This window comes from Chaetura pelagica, unplaced genomic scaffold (genome assembly GCF_000747805.2).
Source record: "Chaetura pelagica isolate M959 unplaced genomic scaffold, ChaPel_1.0 scaffold188, whole genome shotgun sequence".
NCBI lineage: Eukaryota > Metazoa > Chordata > Aves > Apodiformes > Apodidae > Chaetura > Chaetura pelagica.
In genome coordinates this window covers 1904741-1918320 of record NW_009954196.1, presented here as the reverse complement: position 1 = coordinate 1918320, position 13580 = coordinate 1904741, and the positions used below count along the sequence as shown (strand labels likewise).

The following is a 13580-nucleotide window of genomic DNA, read 5'->3' as shown; positions in this document are numbered from 1 at the left end:
GAAGATACCTTTCCTAGACCAAAGGGGAGAAGTCTAGCCTTCAGTTCATGTTCAGGCTGAACACTGAAAATGCAATGTTCATGCTAGGAAAAAGCCCTTAATTTCACACCTGTGTCTTAGCAACTCACATTTTTCCACAACACGGTGCTGTCAGCGCACAGTCACGTTCCTGACATCTGTGTTCACAAACTATTTTTCAGACAATGTCTGAAAATGTGCTTCAAGACCATCTTGGAAATAAACTGCATCTTCCAGAAATGTTCTTGAGATCGTCTCTGTTCTTTATTCATGCAGTTGTAAATAAGGCTAAGATGCTATCAGCTGGTGTTGCAGAAGCTGTATTGAAATTCCTCAGATCAGAGATGCCCCCTGTTCAATTCAAGCTGCTGGGAACGTTAAGAATGTTAATAGATGCACAAGGTAAAAATAAACTGTTCTCTATGTTAAGTGATGCTCTTTGGTTCAGTCTGTGATGTGCTTCCAAGATTCTTACAGGAGAGAAGCAGAAGGTTTTTTCAAAATTTTTTTCCTGAAGTCTTGGAATAAACCTAATATATATGCAAGCTGGTGTTGCAGAAGCTGTATTGAAATTCCTCAGATCAGAGATGCCCCCTGTTCAATTCAAGCTGCTGGGAACGTTAAGAATGTTAATAGATGCACAAGGTAAAAATAAACTGTTCTCTATGTTAAGTGATGCTCTTTGGTTCAGTCTGTGATGTGCTTCCAAGATTCTTACAGGAGAGAAGCAGAAGGTTTTTTCAAAATTTTTTTCCTGAAGTCTTGGAATAAACCTAATATATATGCAAAGGGAGGAATGTGGGTTGTTTTTTTTTTTTTCAGAGCTCCTAAACTGACTACCAGGGACCCTCAGAATAGGTGTCAAATGCTTATTTAATTTCATACTTCAGAACTCTCCTACACTGTCACATTAAGAGTGTGTATTGAGGCGTGAGTGTTTTAAGCAACCCCTCCTGTTTTGCTGTTCACTTACTGCATGTCATGGCTCTTCCCAGCTCCTTGGAACAGACTTATGCACTTGTTAATTGATAAACTGCAATTTCTAAACAAACAAGCACCTTTCAGCTTTAACAGCTTGTTCCAGGATGATGATGATTTATAAAGTCAGAAGTCTGCTAAAAAACAAAAAGCAGTGAATAAGATAAATTAGCCAAGTACTTATTCTTGACTCAGCCCTGTAGATTTTTTCAAAATATCCATTCTAGTTCTAGCAAAGCTATTAGATATAAAGTAGAAATTAATTGAACAAACTTATGTAACTTATAGTCTATAAAACCTAATATAACTCACCACAGTGCTCCCTTCTGGCAGAGGTCCCTCCTGGTCTTAAAATTTCTGAGCTAGCTCACCTGGGGGTGTGACATCACCTCTGTTTTCCCTATTCTTAATCAATGCAGAAGCATCATTAACTGGGCTGATAAGCTGTTTTCAGACACTGGATTATTAATGTTTTTCTGTGCTTTGTTTCCATTTTGACTGGCTTTACTTGCTTCCATGCAACCTAGACTTCTCCATTGTTAGCACAAGCTAGTCAATTTCTTCTTAACAAACTCCTTCTAGTTAGTAGCTTTCAGCTTATTTTTCTAGCACTTGCTTTAAAAAGTGACAACTTGTTTGTTGTGTTATTGGCTCCGGCATGGTGTAGCAGAAGCAGCAGAACAGCTGGGCAAAAATGTAAAGCTGGTGGAACGGTTGGTGGAGTGGTGTGAAGCCAAGGATCATGCAGGTGTGATGGGAGAGTCCAACAGACTACTTTCTGCACTTATACGACACAGCAAATCAAAAGTAAGTTAGTGGTGTAAAAGGTCAACTTGTAAGAACTGAGAGTTACCTCTGCACTTGGTATTGGTAAGCCAAGGCTTCTGGTATGTAATCCCTCTAGAGAACCAGATTGGTTAACTCATGTGTTTCATCTCCTCTGCCTCTGGAACCTTCAGTCAGGCACAAGCTCCAGGTTTAGATCCTCTCTGGAACTACACAGTTAAAAAAAAGATTGAAACAAAGCAAAACAATTTCAGAGTTTCAGGCCAGTTGAAAGAACACTACTGGGATTCATGTGGATAAGTCGTGCCTCATTTTTATTTGTATTGTATCCTATAGCAGTTCAGCATCCTGTATTTTCTACATATGATACCAGATACGAAAAATCATCACATTCATTTAAGATCTTGCTATATATTTATATAAAATTAAGATCCAGAAATAGTCTGTCCCTTACTCTTCATATAGTGTATTTCAGCATTTCTAATGGATTATTAGAAATGATAATTTATTCCAAATTCTAACAGAAGCTTGCTAGTACATGATAACAGGTATGACATTAAGAGAAACTGTGGGACAGATAAGTTCTGTCCCTCCCATCATCTTCATGTCAACTAAATACCTTTGCAAAACCAGTCCAGGTCACCACCTGTGCTCAGGAGAGTAATATGCAAAACAAGAGTCTTACAAGGGACAAAAGCATCATGTCCTCTGGAAACAAGCTATTTCAGGCTCAGACTTCATTCAGTGTGTCACGGATATGAACACAGGCTGCATGACTGAGCTTAAAAAGTGTGATTTGGAGAACTCCGACTTTAACAGGGGCCCTTTCATTCACATGTGGCATTTACAAGGAAAAAACATACTGTGGATCTGACCCATGCTGAGCTTCTCCCTAAATAAATCAACATGCCTTGGAGAGATTTAAATCTTTGCTGAGAGCTAATATCACTGGCTCTCTCTAATGCCCATATTCTATGTTTAGCCCATAAAACGGATCAGGTTTCATGTTTTTTGAGTACTCATCTTTTATACACCCCAGTCCTCAAGGTGGATGCACAGATGGCACATGCAACCACAGGTGGGAGTTGTATCAATACTCTGTACAGGAAATCAGAATTAAATTCTAAATACAGAGACACTATTGATAGTATCAAATAGATATTAATACAGAAGTTAAAAGAACTATCACAGATAAACGTTTGTGTGGTTTACGTACTCCTAGAGGAAACTTGACTGGAAAAGAGAGCCAAGAGGCTGGGTTTTTAAATACTTTTACTGCCCTCTAGGCTTAAGTATGAGTACAACTGTATGTTTCTTTACAGCAAAAACCTGGTTTTTAGGCTTAAACATTTGGGGTGATATTCACAAAGGCAACAGTAGTTTAGAAAACTTACATCTCATCCTAAAAAACAGAGTAGGTACTTGGTCAGTGAAGTCACACTAGCACCAAACCTGACTGATGTTGTCATCTCTTTTATCTAATTGGTACAGCCCTTTAGACGATGACTGTCACCTAGAAAAATACATTTGTTTATGTCAGAGGTGCTGTTTTATTCGCAAGGAGCATACAGCCCAAATTCCATATAAAATTCAAATAGAAATTAGCAGTTTCCAGATTGCTCCATGAAGTCTCAAAACTGCTTTGGATGATAAATAATACATCATTGCAAGTAAGGAAAAATAGAAAAATACTTACATGCTTGCATACATCGCATCATTCTGAAAAAAAAAAAAAAAGTTTTAAATGTGAAATCCCTGAGTCATTTGGCTGTGACTTGTGCCACTAGCATCTTCATTATGACACCTAAAAAGATGTCAGTTTTAAGGATTATTATCACACTGTGCCAATTTTCTTGCATAAAGAATGTCACTTCACAGCCTTTGCAAGCACTGAAACATAAGTCATTCTAAATACAAGTATTAGTTAATGAGTTTTGGTTTGTGGCTGGAGTTAGAAAGGGATGTGTTCTTTAAAAGGAAATTCAACACATTTATTAAATATTTCAATCAGATTTTTATTTCAAGAAACAAATACTCTTTCAAAACTTTGTGCACCCACAAAACTAATTAAAAAACAATAAAAACCAAACCACATTTCTTTGACAGCTTCCCTATTGCATGCCAAGTTACTTGATTATCAGGCAAACATTTTTCAAGAATTTTTGGGACATACAGTGGTGAAAACAGGTACTAACTCACTTGTTAAATGACAACTAACAAGTAATCAAAGATCAGTAGACACCGTAGGTCCTTATTTGTCCTTTATAACATATGTAAGTTGGACCAAATTTTGGACTTGAAAACCCAAATCCCAGCTGAGTATTTTTAAACTGCTTTAAAGCTGTTTAACCCAGTCAGCATTTTCATTTCCTAGATCCTGGGCAACAGATCACTTTAATTGCTGGCTTTAAAACAGAAACCAACACATTGGTATCCCATAACTATTTTCTCCTAACCTGCTTTGTATTTGAAGGAGAATGCCACAATGCTTCAAAAGAATGCTGCTCATTTTCCTGCCCATTTTCAAAAGTCTTATTTCAAGTACAAAATTTTTTTACATAATGAGGAGTATTATTTGTGATCTCACCTCTGAAAATTTTGAGGAAACTCTGAAAATCCTTGGAGAGATACAAAGGATTTGGTAACTATATTAGAACTGTGTTTGTTGGGTGCTTTTGTTAAACTGCTCTGAACATTTCAACATAAAGGAAAACGAGTCATCTCCAAATACCAGCTGAGTTCAAACATAACAAAGAGTGGACTTACGATTAGGAACTTGATGACAAGTTACACAGTGTAACCTGGAAAAGAGTTAGTTATGAATGTCTTTGTCACATGGTTAACTGGCTTGGTTTAACAGCTTCTATCTTATAATTGCAGAGTAATAGCAGATAATTTATAGGCCCACATACATGTACATTTATATATAAAGTGGTTATATGTACAGAAAGGCAACAAGCATCCTTACCCAAAGATAACATAGCATTCATGACCATTTTGTTATTTAATACAGTTTGTATGCAATGCAGATTTTTTTCTTTTCTATGTTAATTTCTTTTAGGATGTAATTAGGACCATTGTACAGAGTGGTGGCATCAAGCATTTAGTAACCATGGCAACCAGTGAACACGTAATAATGCAAAACGAAGCACTCGTTGCACTGGCATTAATAGCAGCTTTAGAGTTAGGTGAGTATCCCCGTGGTTAACTCTACCTGTTTTCTTTCCAGTCAGTGCCCAGGAGGAGTCACAGAGGGAGACTTGTTCGAGTTTCTTCTGCAATGTAGAACAGCTTCCTCCTCCCACCTGCCTTTCAGTAGCACAGGAACACAACAGTTCATGCAGGCAGCACAGACCATGAGGTTAGACAGAAAACTGAGCTTGCTGGCAATAGTGTCTGCTCCATCGTTCTGGTAGGTGGTCACATGGTCTAGAAAGGCCCTTTAACATAACTTCCAAATTTTGGGTAAAGCCCCAAAAGCTACCAGGTTAAGAAAATCATACTTTAGAGTGCAGGCTGTATGACCTGATTACATTCCTACACCAGGATGGTTAATCCACTTTTGAGAGGATTTATCGAGGTAAAACTTTCACTTACCTACTTACTGAGAGCCAGAGAACACAGAGTAGAACAGCTTCCTCCTCCCACCTGCCTTTCAGTAGCACAGGAACACAACAGTTCATGCAGGCAGCACAGACCATGAGGTTAGACAGAAAACTGAGCTTGCTGGCAATAGTGTCTGCTCCATCGTTCTGGTAGGTGGTCACATGGTCTAGAAAGGCCCTTTAACATAACTTCCAAATTTTGGGTAAAGCCCCAAAAGCTACCAGGTTAAGAAAATCATACTTTAGAGTGCAGGCTGTATGACCTGATTACATTCCTACACCAGGATGGTTAATCCACTTTTGAGAGGATTTATCGAGGTAAAACTTTCACTTACCTACTTACTGAGAGCCAGAGAACACAGAGGGGATCCCCCCCCCCCCCCCCCTTTATTAAGTTCCACAACACTAGGTGCAAGAGTTGCCATATGAAGGCACGAGATGATTACATGTCTTGGCCTGCCTTTTTAATACCTCAGCTTACCAAACAAAAAGGTAAATGCCCACCAGAGGTTTTATCCCATTTGGTTACTTATTAACTAAGATAAAGAACTAAACAAGCAACATTTCATATTTTTGCCCTTGATTTTTTAATTTATTTTGATTTTTGTTCTTGCCATCATGTACTACAGAAATGCTGTTACAACTACCAAATCACTGCCAATGCATTAGGGAATTGTTTTAATGAAAAATGTTCCTTTTCATGAATTATCTAAGTCTTGTCTTCAGGCATTTAAAGGTTTCAAGCTCAGTTTCAGTATATAAAGTTTCTTAGAAAACTAGAGATGACGTAACTCACACTCTGAAGTTTTTCACAGACTTTATCATGGGCCCTGAGCTCCCTCTACCATGAAATCAAGAATGACACCATCTGTATTTACTCAAAATTCCCAAAAGCAAATTCAGGCAGTGAAAGACCTAAATAGCTAGAAGGCCTGGTTGCATTTCCATCAGCTCACTGCACAGTTAAGATTTGATTTTATCATTAAACTCGGTGATTCTTCCTTCCAAGCAGTTGGGCTATTTTACATTTTTATAGCAAGAGCTGCGATTCCTATCATCATACCATCTAATATGTGCTTCAGTTTTGTGCCAGTGTTCCACAGCACCACTTCCACCACAGTGAGAGATCCACATTCCACTGAATGGCTAATGCACAGAAACATCAAAGCAAGTGGCACTTCCAGATTTACAGATTTTCACTTGTATTGCAGTAACTGCTGAAAAGGATCTTGAGAATGCTCAGCTTGTTCAGATTCTACACAGACTGCTCTCAGATGACAGGAGTGCTCCAGAAATAAAATACAACTCCATGGTGCTGATCTGTGCCCTTACAGGATCAGGTAAGTATTCAGGACAGGCTGCTCTCCTAAGAGATTTATGTATTTAAACTTCCTTCTCTCTTCTAGCCTGAACATAGAGCATGTGCAAACACACCCTGAGACAAGTTCATTGTTCACAATAAATGTACACAGAAAGGTCTAATTTACTATGACATTTTATTTATAGTGTTTATTTGCAGTGTCAAGAAAGAGACTGTTAACTCAGTTTTGCATATTAACTGCAGAAATTGGACTCTTGACTTCTGCAGAATGCAGCTAGGTCAGACTTCAGCTGACAGGGGAGAAATGAAAAGCATTTAAAACTGTACAGTGCCAGGCTGTCTTTGCAAATACACAGATAACAAGAACTTTCTTTTCACTTTTACCTGCAAGTTCCCCATAACTGGTGTGCAATGGCTTTTTTTATTGGCCAGCTTAGTCAAATAAGATTTGGTGGAATTTTGCAATAAGCCTCTTTACCTGTAGTTTTAAATTCATACAAGGATGATAGGAAACAAAGCTACAGGTAGTATTTGCAAGGACATGTGCACACAAATGAGTACTTAGTACAGCACATAGTCTATAATCCTGTTTAGGAGGGATCCTCACACTTAGCTCACTGGAAGAGCCCTTTCCTCTGCAGCCCTCACATGCTCATCCCACCAGGCACAACTCTTCATGGCTGCTTTGAAAGCCAAGCAGGACATGCCAGTGCTGGACACCATGAACTCTCATCGTTCTGAGCTAACTCTCTGCTAAAGGTCAGACTATTTTGACAAAGGTGCAGCCAGCTATGATTTCATATTGCAATTTCCTACCTGTGTGTGGGCAAAAAAAGCAAAACAAAGAGCAAAACAAAGAGCAAGGTGTCATGGGGAAATTTGATTTCCAGCTGAGGTTGCGAGAAGTGGCTGTATTTCTTTCATTCGATTCTTTAAGAAGTATTTACTCTGTGGAAGGACAATACATTTTATTCTGTAAAGGTTTCAGGAACTTACACACAACTAAGATGACAAAGACCTGGATTAAGTATAGAAAGGTGGAAACTCAAGACTTGCTAAGTGTAACATGACTTGCTAAGTGTGAAACATCTAGAGGTTGTCTAGAGACGAGTTTACAGGAATTAAATTGATTGAAAGTTCTCATAGTTAAGTGTGTGCTCTCTCTGTAAACAAAGCTGTTTGTTTCCTTCTTAAACAGAGTTCACCAAGTGTAACTGGTGACCTGTAAATCCATGCAAGGGAATGTTGTATTATTGCCATCTTAAAAGATTACTTGTTTTTAGAGCAGTATACAGATCTCACTGTACAAAGACTGTGCTCAAAATTTGCTAACAAGTATCAGCTCCCAGTAAGCATTCACTAATGTTAAGAGATGTAGTTTAGTTGTTACTCACAACCTTCTTGAACCATTTGATGCTTGGAATCATCCATCAAATTTTAGAGCAGAAGCCTTTAAACAGAGGTCCCCCCTCAGCCTCACTATGATCTTCTTGTGTGTATTCGCACTGCTTCAAACTAAAATAATCACCCTCAGAAATTCTGCCTGAGACTCGCATTTTCTCTGCTCTGAGTCCAGCCACCTGCCAAGATTGACAGAGTTATTTGAAGTCAAATACCTGCTTCTCTATTCCACCACAGTAAGGAGCAGTCTTGTCTTAGGAGAGGTTTTTTTGGGTTCTCCAACGAGCAGAGTTCAGTCTGCCAGTACACTCTAAGCCTTACCTAGACATGAGGCGACAGCCTGCTCCAAGGCTCGCAGGGGACAGACAGCACGATCGCATCGTGCAGTTACAGAGACCCCAGCGTTCAGCCCTGCTCCCTGATGAACAGACCTGTGTCACATCAGTGAGTACATAGCAGCAACAACTGAGCAAGCTGGTATTAACTGCAAACTTTTTTTTTTTTTAAAGTATTTTAACCAAGGAAGGGGAGATCAAAGAGCCAAGCCTGCTCTTTACACATGAAAATACTAAAATACATCTCTCTCCCAGCTGTCTTGCCACTAACTTATTTTCACCATTGTCTCCACACAGCAAGCATTTATATTTACATGTTTCCATATTCTGCTGTAAACAGACCTGTGTAGCCATTTTAAAGTAAGTGACCCCAGTATCATTCCATAAAGAATAGTAACAGTTGCACTGGTGCTATGATTAGTAAAAGGAATTATCCAGTGACCCCTGTTGTTACTACCTTTTGTTACAAGGTATCTGTGTTAAACAGCATATATTTCTAATTTTTGCCATCTGGAAGTAGCTCTTGCAACTGAGTGAATGGATGAAAGAGGGGAAAATTAGGACAATGGAAAATGGAAACATGTAACAATCATCAAAAGCAAAGCACTCACAGCTAGCACAGTCACTTCTGTCTGCAAGGGTCTCCAGGCACACAGGGCCCTGGATATTAAGAAGAACTAGTCAGCCACTGTAAAGCACACCAAATTCCTGAAATTCAGTTCAGTAACACTTGCTGAAATACAGTATCTCAGAAAATTTAAGAGATCAGAAAGTGCTCACACAGCATAACCACCCCAACAGCTTCACTGATACTTCCAGGTGCACAACAGTGTGAGAGTTCCCACCTCTTACACAGTAGGGGTGAAACATGAACAAGACATTAGGTAGGAAGGGAAACAAATGTCAAAGTTTGCTATTGAAAACAAAAAAGAGAAGTAACTGTGCATAGGACACAGCATAACTATCTGAAACAGGTGGCTGGAATTTCCCCTGGGAGGCTCAAGGATTAGGCCCTCAGAAGCAAAAAAAAATATGTTGGTATTTGTTGCTGAGTGGCAGTTCATTACAATGGCCTGAACAGGGCTTGAAACAAAACCAGCTGCTTTAGATCAACTGTGAGATGTCTAGAGTACAGGGTTCAGAGGAAACAAATTCTTTTTTTTAAATAGCTCAGTTTTCAGAGTTGTTCCAAACATCTCCCTCTTATTACCAAGTGCAATGCAGGATCAGTATCATAAAACAATGTCTTACAGTTTTGAGTGAAACATAAGCACTGTGTACAAATATATCACATTGAGCAGTTCACCATGTGTTATTTTTGCATTAAGTGCAAAGCACAGCTGTAAGTGGAAGCTAGCAGTGACCAAGTGGTGACACATCCATGGAAGAACCATCTCATCCACTTCACACCCTCACACAAACAACCAGAGCTGATTTGATACAGACAGATGGTCCAGTGCAAGCTCACTTGGTCAGGCTAGTTTTAAGAAATAAAGTAAAAAATATTTTCACTATGTTTTAGAAGGCAATTCACATGGATTTTCTGAAGTGCTATGCAGCAACTTCATCAATCATGTCTACCCAAAACTTAGGGAGACTTGTGCATGCCCAGGCCCTTGAGAATTTTCTCTCCATCCTCAAAAGCAATTCAAAGTAGTAAATAAAAAGATTATGGGTACACACACATTTATGTGCTTATGCGAGTATGGGGTTCAGTAGAAAGGTTTCTCACATCCACCAAGCTTTGCCATTCTTTGCCTGTCTCATACAAAGCACCATTGTCTCTTACTATTTCTTTTTCCAGAACGTCTTCAAAAGGAAGTGCAAAGTATGGCATTTTTAGAAGTCATATCAAAACTCCGCAGCCATGAGAACAAAACTGTTGCCCAGCAGGCCTTGCTAACAGAGCAGAGACTTGCTGTAGAAAGCTGAGGAAAGTCGTGTTTCCAATGCATCCCATCACTGATTTCACCTTTGTCCTCTGTCCTGCTGCTACTCCTGCTATGTTTTCCACTGTATCACTTGTGCATGCGTGTAATGTTCCCACACAAATTGATGAACTGCTGTAGGTACCAGTCCAAAAAAGGTTTCTACAAATTCATAGGTGGTGTTATCATGAACCTGTCTCCACCCTAAACTGTTCTACTTGTATTCTTGTTGCTTGGGCCACATAGTAGAATGTGCATGTTGTAGTCCTATGATGACGTAGAAGTGGTACTACACAATGACTCTTTCCTCACACCCCCTAACTGTGTAACAATGTATGCTAAATTAGGGATGATCCAAGATGCAGCAAGTCCAGGCTAGCGTGCTGACTATAGGATTAAGAAGTAAATCTAGCTCCATTTTTGGTGCTTCAGAGATTCAGGTTTGAATGCAATGTATGGCTGCTCATTCACTGGTCTTGCCTATTAATGTCAAACTTGTGGTACCTAGAGGTAACAAATAAAAATTGCAGTGCTCTCACTTTATCCTGTGGTTTGTCCTTTATCTATTCATGCACAGGAGCCATGACTTCACCACCATGCACTGGTGAGGAGCCCTTTTTGTGCCTGGCTCTGGCCCCAACTCAATCATTGCCTTTCAGTTGAGCGAATACAAAGGAAACTATTCCAACCACTTCTACTGTGTATAGTCACATAAAGGCACTGTGTGGTTTAACAATTGCACAGTTTAACAGCAATACACTATACAATTCTTATCCCATAAAGCCACATGCACAAGTGCTGTTGGACTTGCTTGGGCTTTTTTTGTTCACTGGGTTTTTTCTGTAGACAGATTTCTAAAGGCATATCTTGCAGCAACTTTTCAACAGTTGCCCATTGAGTGAGAAACGCAGCATGTGAGCATCTTCCATAGAATCATAGAATTATAGAATCCTAGAGATTGGGAGGGACCTCGAAAGATCATCTAGACCAACCCCCCTGCCAGAGCAGGGTCACCTAGAGTACATCACACAGGAATGCATCCAGGTGGGTTCTGAATGTCTCCAATGAAGGAGACTCCATAACCTCCCTGGGCAGCCTGTTCCAGTGCTCTGTCACTCTTACAGTAAAAATTTTTTTCCGGATATTCACCTTGAACCTCCTATGCTCCAATTTGCACACATCACCCCTTGTCCTATCACTGGTCATCACTGAGAAAAGCCTAACTCCATCTCCCTGACACTCACCCCTTACATATTTGTAAACATTGATGAGGTTTCCCCTCAGTCTCCTCTTCTCCAAGCTAAAGAGACCCAGCTCCCTCAGCCTTTCCTCGTAAGGGAGATGTTCCACTCCATCATCTTTGTAGCTCTGCGCTGGACTTTTTCAAGCAGTTCCCTGTCCTTCTTGAACTGAGGGACCCAGAACTGGACACAATCCTCCAGATGCAGCCTCACCAATGCAGAATAGAGGGGGAGGAGAACCTCTCTTGACCGACTAACCACACCCTTTCTAACACACCCCAGGATGCCATTGGCCTTCTTGGCCACAAGGGCACATTGCTGGTTCATGGTCATCCTTCTGTCTACCAGGACCCTCAGGTCTCTTTCACCTACACTGCTCTCCAGCAGGTCAGCAGGTTGGGAAATTGCCAGCTTAAGTATCTTACCCTCACAGCTGCTTTTTTTTTTTTTTAGGTTTATAAGATGTCATAACATGAGCAAAGCAGCAGACAACTCTTTAGCAAAACAGGGACCAGTTGGGACAGCAGTTTCCAGCAAGCCAGCACATTAATTTTGACTGTGTGGTACCACTGTCTAGTTTGATCAAGCCCACAACACACAAAGATGATAAGATGTGTAACATTTTAAAGCAAACTCGATGCTCCCAGTGGTGAAGTGCCAGCCCAAGATGTTTCAGGCTTCTTTATCAGCAGAAGCAGCAAACCCAAAGGGCAAGTACCCATGCAATCCAAGCCAGCTGATTGCAAAAACACTTTTGACCTTCCCATGGCTACCCCATGTACACTGATAGGAAGATGCCAGTTATGATGGGAAAGGGATTATGTAAATAAGCTGGGTATGAGAAGAAACTTACCTCAAATAGCCAGTTTAAGCTCTGAGACTGGACTAAAACCCAGTGGCTCTTACAGGAGTATTCACACAGCAGATGAGATTCTATATCCATTTAATCCAGTGCCAGAAACACACAGAAAAAGCCTCTTAATATTGTACTGTACAACAGACTTATTTAAAAAAGCATTCAAAAGACATTTGCTAAAGGCACTAACAGGGGTGCAAACACAGACCAGGACCTCACGATGCCAGGCTCCAAATAACCTCTACACTGCTGAACATAACCAGCATGTTTATGATCACAGCTCACAGCGGACCCACGCAAGCCTGTCTTCTCAGGCATGGAAATAACTTTCCTTCATTTAAACAGATCTCAAAATACATTTGAAAACCCAGTTGCCAATGACTTACCTGGTTCTAAACAGACTATTCCTGTTGACATAGTTATAAACTGTAAGTGTTCACACAAGCTGTCTGTAACATTGAAAAAATTCCCATTCACCTGGTTGTTATAACTGCACCTCAGGTTAAGCCTTAGCCCCTATAAACCAAATTTTTATTAGGGATACCACTGTCACAGCAAGCACCAACAGAGCCAGTGCTGATACTGCTCTGCTTTTTTCCTCAGAGCCTTTCAGTAAGAGAAATGGGATCTAAGGACAACACCATCACGTGCATTTTACTACTCACTTGAAAGAAGTCGTCTGAATTGGAATTGCTGACAGTAGTTTTGATTAATGTTTAGTAGGCAGATTACATCCAAGCAAAGCTCAACAACTGCTGCTCAGACTATTTTTGTGACGGTGATGCCAGACATTGGGCCTTTTGTCTACTGCCTCAGCAAACCAAGCTAAAACGATCGCTGAAGCCACACTACACAGGCAGTACCTCCCAGGTATGTCACTTCAAGAAACAGTATGCAAGTTGGACAGAACGCACACAGCCACACTTCCCCCTTCATCATACAAATGGCTTATAGCCCAGCGTGTCACATCTACTGCATGTTATGAAGATTTAAACAATACCCTCAACTTTGCTTCTTTTTGGTTGACTTTAGTTCTTCCTTCCCTTGCCAAGGCCTCCACATTTGCTTCCTTATTTTGCCAAGTAATTTCCTTACATTCAATTTGGATAAA

General features: G+C 40.1%; 1 protein-coding gene across 1 annotated transcript in view; it reads left to right on the top strand.

Annotated features, from left to right (window-relative positions):
- The window catches only part of RAP1GDS1 (RAP1, GTP-GDP dissociation stimulator 1), a 70987-nt gene extending 60072 nt beyond the window's left edge, over window positions 1-10915 (top strand). Inside the window, exons 11-15 of the mRNA XM_010003189.1 lie at window positions 295-420; window positions 1664-1803; window positions 4844-4970; window positions 6599-6727; window positions 10249-10915. Of these exons, the coding sequence (XP_010001491.1) occupies window positions 295-420; window positions 1664-1803; window positions 4844-4970; window positions 6599-6727; window positions 10249-10376 (650 nt within the window). The 3' untranslated portion in view covers window positions 10377-10915. The remainder of the gene's footprint in view (window positions 1-294; window positions 421-1663; window positions 1804-4843; window positions 4971-6598; window positions 6728-10248) is intronic.
- Window positions 10916-13580: the final 2665 nt, after the last annotated feature.